The sequence below is a fragment of the Bactrocera latifrons genome, unplaced genomic scaffold (assembly GCF_001853355.1).
Source record: "Bactrocera latifrons isolate USDA-ARS-PBARC rearing strain unplaced genomic scaffold, ASM185335v1 scaffold_59, whole genome shotgun sequence".
In the NCBI taxonomy this organism is placed as follows: Eukaryota; Metazoa; Arthropoda; class Insecta; order Diptera; family Tephritidae; genus Bactrocera; species Bactrocera latifrons.
The window spans coordinates 692,788-705,769 of NW_017537256.1; the positions used below are offsets into that span (position 1 = coordinate 692,788).

General features: G+C 33.5%; 3 protein-coding genes across 12 annotated transcripts in view; 1 reads left to right on the forward strand and 2 right to left on the reverse strand.

Annotated features, from left to right (window-relative positions):
• Nucleotides 1-1,251: 1,251 nt before the first annotated feature.
• On the reverse strand, nt 1,252-6,644 carry LOC108974752. Its single transcript, XM_018942779.1, has 12 exons — nt 5,979-6,644; nt 5,576-5,702; nt 5,346-5,505; nt 4,983-5,282; nt 4,716-4,877; nt 4,549-4,651; nt 3,771-4,490; nt 3,452-3,555; nt 3,293-3,382; nt 3,104-3,167; nt 2,936-3,040; nt 1,252-2,871 (listed from the first exon to the last, which is right to left on the reverse strand). Exons 1-12 carry the CDS (start codon nt 6,133-6,135, stop codon nt 2,291-2,293), a joined length of 2,673 nt encoding a protein of 890 aa, XP_018798324.1. The 5' UTR covers nt 6,136-6,644; the 3' UTR covers nt 1,252-2,290.
• A 1,005-nt stretch (nt 6,645-7,649) lies between these two features.
• Nucleotides 7,650-8,534, reverse strand: LOC108974787. Its single transcript, XM_018942822.1, has 4 exons — nt 8,425-8,534; nt 8,062-8,355; nt 7,844-7,951; nt 7,650-7,777 (listed from the first exon to the last, which is right to left on the reverse strand). The coding sequence occupies exons 1-4, from the start codon at nt 8,488-8,490 to the stop codon at nt 7,733-7,735; spliced, it is 513 nt and encodes a 170-aa protein (XP_018798367.1). The 5' UTR covers nt 8,491-8,534; the 3' UTR covers nt 7,650-7,732.
• Nucleotides 8,535-10,834: 2,300 nt separating this feature from the next.
• The window catches only part of LOC108974828 (platelet-derived growth factor receptor alpha), a 61,938-nt gene continuing 59,790 nt past the window's right edge, over nt 10,835-12,982 (forward strand). For 9 of the 10 annotated variants that reach the window (XM_018942902.1, XM_018942905.1, XM_018942904.1 and 6 more), the window contains exon 1: nt 10,835-10,942. The gene's annotated coding sequence lies outside the window, so the exon portion shown is untranslated. Of the gene's footprint in view, nt 10,943-12,610; nt 12,944-12,982 lie in introns of those variants that run through there. The other variant, XM_018942900.1, reaches the window with a different exon arrangement.

Consider the following 12,982-nt stretch of genomic DNA (forward strand, 5'->3'; position numbering starts at 1 on the left):
TACATATGTATATAAAAGAAAAAAATATGACAAAGGATATAAAAACGGAAATAAAAAAACTGAAAAAAGAAAAATAGATAAAAATATTTTAAAAAGCATTACAGGCCGACATAAGCTAAACTAGATGGTACAGTTATTAAAAGTGTAAATATTTTTGTTGTAATTAATTAATGACAATTAAAGAGAGACGTGAGATCAGCGAAATGTAAAAAAAAAATAAAATATTTGCCAGGATTGGCTTCCATATGTTGAGAGCAAATGATGCCATATTAGCTTAAGGCGGAGTTAAATAATTTGTATTGCTAAATTATTTCTCAGAGACCCCAAAAAATACACAAAAAAAATGTATAAATGTATGTACAATATGTAACGAATACTTTATAATTTCAAGCCAATTATCAGGAACCTTGCCTTGTTAGTATTTTAAATTAAATTTTTTTTTAAATATTTTGTTTTAATTAAACATCCTTGCAAATTATCAGTCTTTTTGTCAGTTCTGAGTTAAAAAAAAAAATTACGCCAAAAACAAAGTTTAAATATTAAGTATATAGATATATATATGTTTGTAGGAATGTGGCCTGTGCGCCTGTTAAAATAATGTGCTTATATGTTTTTATAAGCTTTTTTTCAAATTAAAAAAAAAAAACAATATTTATTTTGGATGAAATTGTTTTAAGCAAATAGTAAATTAAGCAAATATTATTATTTATAATAATCAATAAATTAATTGACAAAACGAGCGCTTTTCCCAGCTGACTGTCTGTAAATACATAGATTTCCATCCAGGCAACAAGAATTAGCACACACTAATAAATTTTATTTTTGAAAATAAATTAATAACCGAATGTTGAATTTTATCGTCTTTACTCCAGCTGCATTGTAAATCTATTTTTGATGCCCTTTAAGCATTCATTCTGCTTTAATGAACGATGTACGGGTCAGAGCAGTAGTCAGTCATTTGGTTAAATCCCTCGGTTTTGCTTACACATACATATATATATATGTATATATATAATATACATATATATATATGTATATATATAATATACCTATATATATATTGTATAAATATGCAAGAAGTAACGTGTTCGGTGTTGGAGTAACGAAGATTCAACCATCTGAAGTGAGTGCGCTCAGTTAGACTTTCCAACGCTTTATTTAATTTGAATAAATGCAACGCCTTAAAGTAATGCAAACACTTTATTGTTAAATTTTATTTGATAAACATTTATAATTGCTAACTCTATGTACTTGTGGATTGTTGTAGGGGTAGGCGAGGTCATCGGAAATTTTTTAAAGAAAAATGTGTAATTGTAATAGAGTTCAAACGCTAGGTTTCTGGTGTGTTCAATCTTCTATGTACGTATGTATGTATCGTTTATAGAACAATTCATTTACTTTTTTTTAGCAAATTTCGAATTTTTCGAAGATTAATTGTTCTCTTCCGAGTAAAACTTCAGGTTCTTCTCTTTAATTAAATTTCATATGGGGTAAGGGTATATGGTAAGTTACATAACTCATATTTGTTCAATTAATTGAGAAATTTACCACACTTAATCTATTTAACGGTTAAACAATAAACTAAGAATTACTTGTTTTTATTTCTTTACCAGCGAAATGAAAAAGTTGTAAAGCTTTCGGCGCAGTTACACATCGAATATGCCAATTAAAGCGAAGCACAGACGGCTCTTGGCTATCTGTATCAAAAAACATTAATTTTTTTTAACTCTCCAACAGTTTGCTGGTAAAATGATTCTGCTTGCATATCGAATATCGTAAAATAATAACATAACACTAAGTTCATACAGCGTAAATCTTTAAGCAGTTAAAGGTACGTACATAAATTTGTACATAATATATATATATACGTATATACGCACACATATGTTAATGAAGTTGTGCAAATATTAGAATTAAGTAGTAATATAGTAGCTATATTTAGGCTGTTTGACTGGACAAAAGTGTGTTAAAATTTTTTTTTTATATAAAAAAGCAACCTTATTTTTACTATGCCATTTTTTGCCAAAACTTGTTTTCCAAATCATATATATTTTAAACACACTCTAATTATCCAATTAAACCGTTATAACTTCAAATAATAATGAACTCATATGCATAGTTTAATTTATGTCCACACTAAAATTATGCATTAAACGCGAAATGAAATATCTAAAATGTTTCAGTTTTGTTTCAAATTTCATATAGAATTTAAGTTATGTACAAAAATGATATAACTCGCTTTTGCATCTCTTTACATTGCAAATATTTATTATAAAGTGTCATATCAAATTTAAATCCACGCTGGATTGCCGCGAAATTTACCACGAAATCCGCCACGCATACCTCCACCACCGCCGCCGCCTCTGCCACCACGATTGTAATACGGGCTGCCGGGGTGTCCACCACGTGGCGGCCGCGGAAATCTGTCATTGCGAAATTGATTTTGTTGCGGCGAATTTCCCCAGCCTGGCGCACCGCCACCACGGCCGCCGCGCATATTTGAATTCATCGGAAAATTATTAAAAGGCAACGGAAAGGGTGGGCGCGGAGGTGGCGGCACACCAGCACGTCCGTTGTTGTCGTTATGCCAGCTATTTTGATTCCACATTTCCTGCTGTTGCATTTCCATGTTCATGCCGATGTTTTGTGGTTCGTAGTTGGGCATTGGTGCTTGACCCAACTGATTGTTGTTCCAGACCGGTTGCGGTATATATTCCGGCGGTGTTTCTAATAAAGCCGGTCTTGCGCCACCGCCCGCACCTAGGGATTCGTCGTCGATATGGTCTTTAGAAATATCGATTTGTAAGCCATCACCACTACCAATTGATTGCTGCGAACTATCAAGCTGTTCACTTTGCTGCTCATTTACTTCTGTTGACGGTAAAATATATAGTTACATTGAGTAAGTGTGTTTGAAAGCACAAGGAAAGCAAACCTCTCAATATATCATCGAGATCTTCATCGGACATGTCCATATCGATAACCATATCGGAGGGGTCATAGCGTGCACTTCCAGCATCTTCCTTGTCTGATGATGAGCCTGCGGTAATACACAAGTAGAAATTACATATGGTGTTTAATTTTGTTGTAAATAGAAACTTACTGGCATTGCTTTTTTGTGGCGAACTCGTCTTCTTCGTCAAACTATGCGCTGGTGGGGCCATTAGCTGTAGATAATACAAAGAAAAATGTTATTAATTTTTTATGAGTAACTGGAAACTTAGGAAGACGAATATTTTGAACTTATATATTCAATTAATATTTAATTAGATTATAAATGTACAATACGTACTCCATGTTTGGACGTTAAATCAGCTGACTCCATAGCCATCCCTGGCAAAGCGCGGTAATCAACATCACCTGATGTATTTTCAAGGAAATTCTACGAGTGTAATAATTGCAAACCATTGTTTTAAATTTATTGCGTACTTTCAAACAAAAGGGTATTTACCGGATCCTGCGATAACCAAGATTTTTTGTCGGCATCATTGCCACCTGGTGAGCCGGTTAGCGAAATCAAATTTCTATGATCTATATCCAACTGACGTGATTTCTCTGTAAACCAAAAAATTATGTATATTATTTATAAAGGAACAGTGACACAATTATTCGTTACTACGCTACCATGACGGACCGGATTGACATCCGGCATAATACGCTCACAACAAACAATTTTTTAATACTGTTTTAATAATTTAAAACAAATTATAAATTTAAAAAGCTAAAAGCAACACAAGAAATGTTTTTGCTAGAGTAAAGGAAATACCAACCTTTGCTCAGACCCAATTTTACACCCAAATCGGCACTAGGCACATCGAATGCTAATTGTCGATGGTCAACATCTTGTTGCGATACCAAAAGATTGCTCGTGTGATGCTCGCTGTACTCGATGGTGGTGCCGGCTCCACTACTAGCTTCGCGCTCGAAATGTGGCGGTGAAACAGGTGTATCTATGCTATCACGCGTATATGAAGAGTTTGATAAATTAGAATTGTCTACGGATGTCCACGACAAATTCATATTCCATGTAGAGTTGAAATCATCACTGCTGTTATTAGATGCACGTGACACTCCACTGATGCCATTGCCACCGCTAACATTGTCTAATACATTTAAATTAGGCATTGGCGGCGGTGGCATTAGAGGTTGCCCACCCATAATCGTATTATTATCAACGGCACCACCCGCACCACCGCTTCTATGATAACCATTATCAGGCGTATAGCTCGCGTTGTAATCATGATGTATGCCATTATTTCCACCAAAGAGAGTTGTGGCGGGTGGCGGTAATAAACCACCATATTGTTGAGCTGAGCGCGCGAGTGATGTGTAGCCCGATTCAACTGGAGGCACTGGCAGAGGATTTAAACCTGGTATGGAAATGTTGGTGCTGCTGGGAAAGGCTGTTATTGGCTCAGGTTTATAATATTCCGTGCTGGAACTATAGCTCTCATCGTCTGACCGAGAACCGATTACTTCAATTGGCTGACCTGGAAATTTATGAAAGAATTTTAGAAACAAATGTATATAATTGTATTTTATATTTACTTGATTTATTTGAATTGTCGTCTCGCTTAAAGTCATTTATGTCAAAGGGTAATTTCCCATCTAAATAACTTGAATAACCATTGATTGAATTTTTAAATAAATTCTGAAAATATATTTAAAAATTTTAATATAAGATAAATGTAGATAAATATATGCATTCAAACTACCATTGAGATCGGTGTTTGGTCATCCGGCAGTTGTAGGTCTGCGTCGGGTTCAGGTGACGGCGCATTTATGTCCGGCGATGGTATAGGGCTAGGCAAGTTGGGTGTGATTTCATCCAATTTCTTCTTCACAAGTTTTATGCGACTACCAAAGTTTTTATAAGCCTAAGAAAACAAAACCAATAGCGAAATTAAAATATATATACATATGTATGTATAAGCAATATATATAAATTTTTAGGAAAAAGGTTAAACACAATTTACACTTACGCTAACGACCACCTTTACTTCCCCACGTTGATTTGCATAGAATTTAATAGCTGTATCGAGATTACTTAGCACCGCTTTGCGGCTACGAATTTCGGCTTGTAAGTGCTTACTATATGCTTCCGCGTACGTTGTGTACCGTTCGATTTCCTTTTCAATATCATCTGAATGGCTTTTGTCCTTTATTTGTTGTTTTATCAATTCGATATCACAATTAGGTGCTTTCGGTAGTTTTTTGAAACTGTTATCTGTCGCCAAAGAAAGCTCGACACATTCGCGTATATTTCCTATGAGTGGCCCATTCTATTCCAATTAGAAAAAAATTATATTTGTGTGCTACGCATATTTAAAATTTTTAAAACAAACCGTATAATCATCTGAAGTTTCTACAGTTACTGTTTGCGCTTTTTTGGGTGGATTTATATTCAATAAGCCGCTTAAATCGCTCAGATACTCCTCACTATATATGTCTCGTTGTTCCCAAATACTGAATATTCGTAGAACTTTGCTTTTTACCTTTTCATCTCTGCAGGAAAGAAGTTATAATTGTTTAAAATTATTAACATTATATGTTTTATATATGTATGTGTACATACCTGACCATGGTCGTTGCTCTCTGCAAAGCAGTAGCCCAACTTTCAACAAACTCATACCGTTTCCGTTTACTATTTTGTATGACATCGTTAGCCAGATAGAATAAAGTAAGCCTGTGCTCCACACGTACTTTAATGAAATCAAAGAAGATGTAAAAAAATACAAAGATTTTGATAAATGCGAGCACGAAATATGCGCACTTAGCTATGTAATACTTAAAAAAAATTGGTTTAATACTTTTTACAGGACTCTCAAATCGTCGTTGTTACACGTTCACGTTATGCTTATTTGACTCAAAGCGTGAAATTGATTTACATATGAATATGGATGGTAACGTTTCAAGATTTTGTGTCTAACAAACTTCCATTTCGCATTAATTATATAAAAAATATAATCAAAACAAACCTCTCTTAAACACATTCAACCAGCAGGACACAATCTTTTTGTGGTGAGTACGTTGTTGTAGACACCAAGCCGACATTTGCTGTATGCCCTCCTGTGTATCCTTGAGTGCCTCCAGGCGTGTCTCGAAAAAGTCATCATCAAAAGTATCTGCACTCATTTTTAGGACATTGGTTTCTATCAACAAATATTAGGTATATGCAACTTTCAATCAACAGCAAGTTAATAACACAAAACCATTAAAACGATTTACGCGCGTTTTCCAATTACTTCGCAATGCGTCTTTACTTATTTTCGCGTTATTGTTGACATTATTCTCGTTGATATTTATGCTTTTACATAGCCCACAGCAGCGAGTAAGTAATGTGCCAGGAGCGCACTAGACCCGATAACACTTTTTTTTTTTTAATTTGCAATAGCACCCCTTCACTCTTCACTTCAAACTATTGTATATATTTTTCCTTCTTCCTTTCGCAACGACGCGCTTTTCACGAGTATTTTCCTGTTATTTGCCGCACACTTGCACTATTTCTTGCAACGATTATGTATTCTTTTTTTGCTTCTACGTGTTTGTCAAGGAATTTCTTTTAATAAATTGCACTTTAAATAGGAGAAAAACAAGAAATTATATTCTCTAAATCACAAAACTAGCAAGATTTCTAGCGCCATGTTTTCTATTCTTCTGACAGCCGGAGAATATATCGACAGAGTTGTATTTTCGTTTCTGACCAATAATTTATAACAGTAATATTATGGCAAGCTTCACATTTTTAATCCATTGAAAATAATAGCTTACAAATGTACTCTTGAATGTGCTGTGAATAACCAAACTTTTCTCTAAATAAAATAAAATTTTAAATGGAACTAATATCTTTGTAAAGATACTAAATTAATGATGTAAATAAATTGGCTTCAGAACATATCTGCTCTTACTGTTATATGACAATATAACAGTTACAGACGAAGCTATTCCGAAGTTTGACAGCTGATTTATTTAATTTAAACTTCCGCTTTCGCATATTCGGATTTAGAATTTTGCTCTATCGGTTAACAGGAAATTAAATAACAATAAGAAATAATTATTGAAAGTGTTTTAGTTGGAAATATCATAGTGTTCTGTTGTTATTCAGTAATATTAAAGTGTTTTGTTAGTTCACATATATAAGATTGTTAACAATTGAGTGGAATACTTTCGATAAACGAAGTGCAGTTTTGCTACGAATTCAACGCCATTTCTATAGCCGAAATAATATGAGTACTTTCACCGATTGGATCAGCTTCTGCTTTGCACTAATTACATACAAGGATGCTTCAAGCTTACCCCAAAGGTAACTCATGGATAAACGCTTGAACATACATCTATAGAAGTTATTTATTTAATCAAGTTTATCATATTTTTATGCGAGCATATAAAAAAGTGAGGTTAGTACAATTTTTATGTGTAGTATCCTAGTTCTCTGTTAGGGTCTTTTATTTGTAGTAGTGTATCGAACTATTCGATTACGGCGGGCATTGAGAACTAGTAACTTTCTTATAACAATCAAAACTATTTGAGACATTTTATTTTCATATACAACTTCACAGTTTCCCCGGAACATAATAAATTTTATTTTAATCAAGTATAATAATTTTTTATGCGAATAAAATAATATCTAATTTGTTAAATTGCTTGTATTTATTAATATATAATTTGTTTTTCATTAACATCAATAATTGCATTAAATATTTGCTTATTGGAGTACACTACAGTAACTTCCTTAGCTTTTTGAAATTTCGAGCTCAACGTGGAAACATGATTTACCCTAAAAATATATTATATAAATGTTAAACAAACAACACACATAAGGACATTAAATTAAAAATCTTACAGTGTCGTGTGTAATATCCGAGTCGAGAATAATATTGCCCTTAGCCATGCTCAACATTGCCTTGTATTTGGATAAATCTACGCGGTGATCATTTGCGCAGATTTTCTCCTAAATTTTCAGGAATTTAAAAATGTTTTTAATATTATTTATATGTGTATGGATTAGTTATATGTAAATGTATATAATATATACTCATATAATTATGTATGGATACTCACCGCTGGCACTGGGCAACTAGATGGAGCACCAAATAATTTTAACATATCCTTTGCTTCATTCGAAACATGTTCCGCGGCAGAGCAAAGGTCAAATTTGCCTTCCTTTAAGACAACACCATCCTTTTGCACTTTAAATTTCGATACAGCTGTATTGAAGGCTTTGTTCGTGACGCAGCCCGTAGGCACAATTTCACACTTTTTATTAAGTTTAACAGCAAAAGCTTCATCCAGCATAATAATGGCGTCAGGTCCGCCACAATTTTCCGCCTTTACAATTCTCGCCTTGTAACCGTTCTGCGGAAGTTTCGAAAAAACTAAACAAAATTGTACATCAATATTAAATTTATTTAATGTACAACTTACGCAAGCCATTGCCACCTCGAATGCAATGCTGAAAATCAGTATAATCAAAGAATTAATAGCAACCATATTGAAAACTCTGCTATATTCTGCTCTATTCGATCAATAGCGTAGAATTACAAAAAGTAGAAAGTTAAAAATACCTTTCGCGCAGTAATATTTATACGGTGGCGTAGTGCCGTACTTCGGAAGGAACTAACCATCCATCAAATGGTTGGTAATTATTTTAAAATTATTCGGCACTTGAATATCGCAATCACTGATCGTTCAGGTTAATTGTGCACACTGATAATGATTACACTGAACGGAGCACAGTCAAAACAAAAACCATCTGCTGCGCACCAACTCTTTTATGAGCTCTTAAATGTATTTTTGTATACATTTTTGCAAATTTGCTTACAAACAAAATAAAATTCAATAAACATGCTAACGAAATACAACCAACACGGCAGTTAGAGTGATCCCTATTGCCGATAATGCCGCATTATTTCCGATTGCCTACACGCTAACTGCTATTAAATGAGATATACGCTGCTAAATGAGGTGCATACCATACTTACAGCGCGTACATTTATTCAAATGTGTTAACAAAGCTTCGAGATTTGCTTTTAGACCTTTTTTAGATAGGCACACGTGGCATTTAACAAAAATATGCGGATTACATAATTGTATATTTCAAATTACTTGCTAAATAGGTATATCCGAAAGCGTACTTCATGTACATATATCGTCGAGAGACGTAATTAAGGGGATTACTATCGGCGGGAGAAATAACGATTAAAATTTAGTGCAATTGATGCAAAACAACATTTATAATTAACGGGTGTCCAATTAATTGTTTAACTGCTGTTTTAAATGTCACATTATTGCTAAAGCTTAATGTGCTTATATAATACAAATTGTCTTGCATTTTTCTGTGATTGAAGAAATTTCGTGGTTTTATATCAGCGAACTAAAGACTTCATAGCTGTTTCTTTAAAGGAACTCTTCGATCCCAGTCTGTCTAACGAAAGCCAACCATAATGACATCTAGACACCAATTGAAAATTTGAACAAAAACGTCTGCGAACTTCTTCGCTCCGCTTTTCAATTGCAATTTTAGGTTATGAATAGCTGAACAACTAGCACGCGTACTGTAAAGTCAAAATGACATCTCAGTATTTAAAAATATCAAATCAGTTCAAAACGCAAGAAACTAAAATATTGAACGAGGTTTAACGATTTTCCCTAAACATTATTTGCTTTAGAGTTTGTTAACAGACCTTCTGAAAAACTTTTTGTGGTTGAATAGTGTAACATGATTTGTTTTGAAACCTTTTGCTGAGGGAAGTTTATGCTATGGTATAATAGTTAAATAATATGACTCGGGAAAGTTGGTGGATCGTAATGTTAGTTACAATTGGTTCAATATAATCGAACAAACTTGTACAAAAGGCAAAGGATCAAAATTGATTAGGACTGACTCTAGTCGTGAACAAACAGCTGTCAAACACACACTAAGCCTAAGACATTACCAATCTAGGAACAAAATATTTACCGATTAGGTTCACGTGCGCAGTTTATATAAACCAGTCCGAGTCAATTTTGATCTCGATCATGCTATATACCTTCACATTCTATACTCTTCGGAGATTGTACGGTTGTCTTGGACATTTAATCTACTTCAAGTTGTATCCATACAAGTACTTTATTTTGATCGCTATATGCTATAGTTAGCTGATATCGGTGGTTTCGACAAATAAGCAGTTTCTTTGGGAGAAAAGGGTTTGTACGATATATCAGATCGACATCTCAAAAACTGAGGAACTAGTTTGGGTAAATACATTCAAACAGACAGTGCCAAATCGACTCAGTTCATCACGCTGACCATTTATGTAGATTGGATATATAAGACTACAACGACATCAATTGACAAAATACGAAAAGACTTTTTCGACTACCCAATATATACTCATGTATTTTGTAGGATCTCTGACGTTCCTTTCTGGACATTAACAACTTCATAATTTAGCATACCGTGTTCAGAGTATACAAATTGCATTAAAATTCTACCAACCAATTAGATCTATTCTGATCCTCTCCACCTTTAAAATACTTTGTGCATCACCTGCAACACATACACACATTTACGTTTCCTTCAGTAGAGAATGCATATTTCAAACTGCAACGGATGCAACAAAAACATAGTATACGTTCCACAGCTCGCTTGCAGCAAGTACACGAACCACCGGAACCGCTATTTGCGCACACTGCTTGCAGTCGAGACACGAACGCAAATAAAAGCGATGAAAAGACACTAAAAACTACATATACAAACACAAATGCATGTATGTTTGTAGTGGTGTACGATTTGGGGGCATTTTAGCTGCGAAAGAGTTTGCTATTAAAGCGATGAACAGTTGAGTAGCGGATTTCAAAGTGTTTATCACGGAAGCGGACTCGCGCAAGGCGACGTTGTATTTCATAGAATAGTGAAATAGTATACAAATTAACGCGGTTATTAAACTGTCAATACACAATGGTAATGATTTCGGTTGATTTATTGTGAAAATTCAAGCAAAACTACATTATATACAAAGACTTGCAGCAGCCAAAAGTGTGAAATAATTTGTGTGCACTTGCGAAATTTAGAAAATGTTAATGAAACATATTGTGAGATGAGCAATTTGGCGCAAATTTGACAGCTGCAATGTTGGCGTTGTTTTCCCGAGATGTTTTATGCATACTTATAGGAATTGTGCATATTTTAAAAAACTGCAATATTTTTTGAAACATTCTACGAAATATAATAAACTTGAACTTGTGTTACTTTGTGTTGTGTGTGTGTGTGTGTAATTGAGTGTAATCGAGGAACATATGCGTTATTAGACAACAAGCTATATAAAATGGAAATAAAAATGTGCTTATGCTTACAATAAATTATATCCACAGGTGGTTTCGCTATTAAGCGAGCTACATACAAACACATTTACGTATCCGCATGTATGTGTGACATTTGTCTTTTCATTTAAGCGGTTTTTGCTGATTACTATCAATTACATTTATTCTCGAGTGTTCGTAACTTTTATTGTTCTTCGTTATTTAACTGTTTTGCTTTCTTTAATTACGCGCAGTGTTGTGTTTGTTGGCTAATAGGCATTAGTGCGCGGTGCTTATTGCATTTCAATAAATATACATTGAAGGCGTGCTAGAATTAATAAAAAAAATATTATAAGGAAGTACTAATACATATACAAGTATATGTATAGATCCGTGATCACATATTTATGCAAGTTTGACATACATACGTACATGCGTCAGCAATAAGCTGTTCGATAACAGTTGTTGTTTGGTATGATTGACGGAGTGTCACTCGGAAGCTAATCATACCGGAAGGATAACAAAATGTTCATATACCATATATTATATATGTATGTATGTATGCGTTACTAATGACATGTTTAGTTAAGGCATGTTAATCAAAAACAAACAAACAATATTTGTTCGTAATTTGCATAATTTTTGAAGTTTTTAAGTTGTTTTGATTAGTTAATAATTTCAAATTTTAATATTTTATCACTTTTTTTTAAACTTTTGGGTTTTGTAAATGTCAAAAGGAAACTTATTTATATTTTTATAATATCTATATGATTAATATTTTTTATTTATAAACTTATATATTGCGCTTAGTCTGAAAAGTTACGTGACACACAATTTTATATATTAAACAAACATACATATGTACATACAATGTTTAACACATTTTTTCGTACTCAATTCTTACCTTTTCGCTTAACTTATTTGCGCATGATTCATCCACTCCAATAGCGCATAGGTGTATGTGAAAATGTAGCTTAGTGGTAGCAGTCAAAGTCATTTCAGTCAGATGCTTCACCGTTTCCGTTGTACTTGTAAGTCATATACAAGTATACATGTGTACATATATTATACATACAATGCATATTGTATTTTATTGCATTTCATTTTGTGAACTGCCTCATTTTGCCTCAAGTTAGCGCAAATAACAAAACTGCAATAAACAAAGCAAAACATGTTAACAATGCGCATCAATTTTTAATAAGAAATAACTAAAATTGGATAAACATATGAATTTAAAGTCGTAAGAGAAGGAATTGAAAACAAAACGGTGAATAAGTTAATCATCAAACATTCTTTCTTTTGCTTTATCATTCGTACACACGCTTCTTAGCTGCTTAAATTTTGGTCAAATCAGTTTGCTGTGTGAGTAAGAGAGCGCTGTAAAAAGGCACGATTGCTTGAAATGCAGTGAGTGAAATAAAAAAATCGTGTTTTTATTATTATTATTACCTGCTTTCGAAAAGTAAAAAAACACGCTAATGTGTATAATTTTACATATGTACGGCCACATATATGTACATACATACCAAATACATACGAACAGCTTCTTTTGTGCTATAGAACGAGTTTATATGCGCGTTTGTGTGCTATTGACCGCAAGCGAGTCACCAATTGTTCTGCTTTTTCACGGTTATTGACAGTCGCTTATATACTGTTTGCATTGGTAAGTACAGAGAAAAGTATTAAATTAAAAGAAATAATA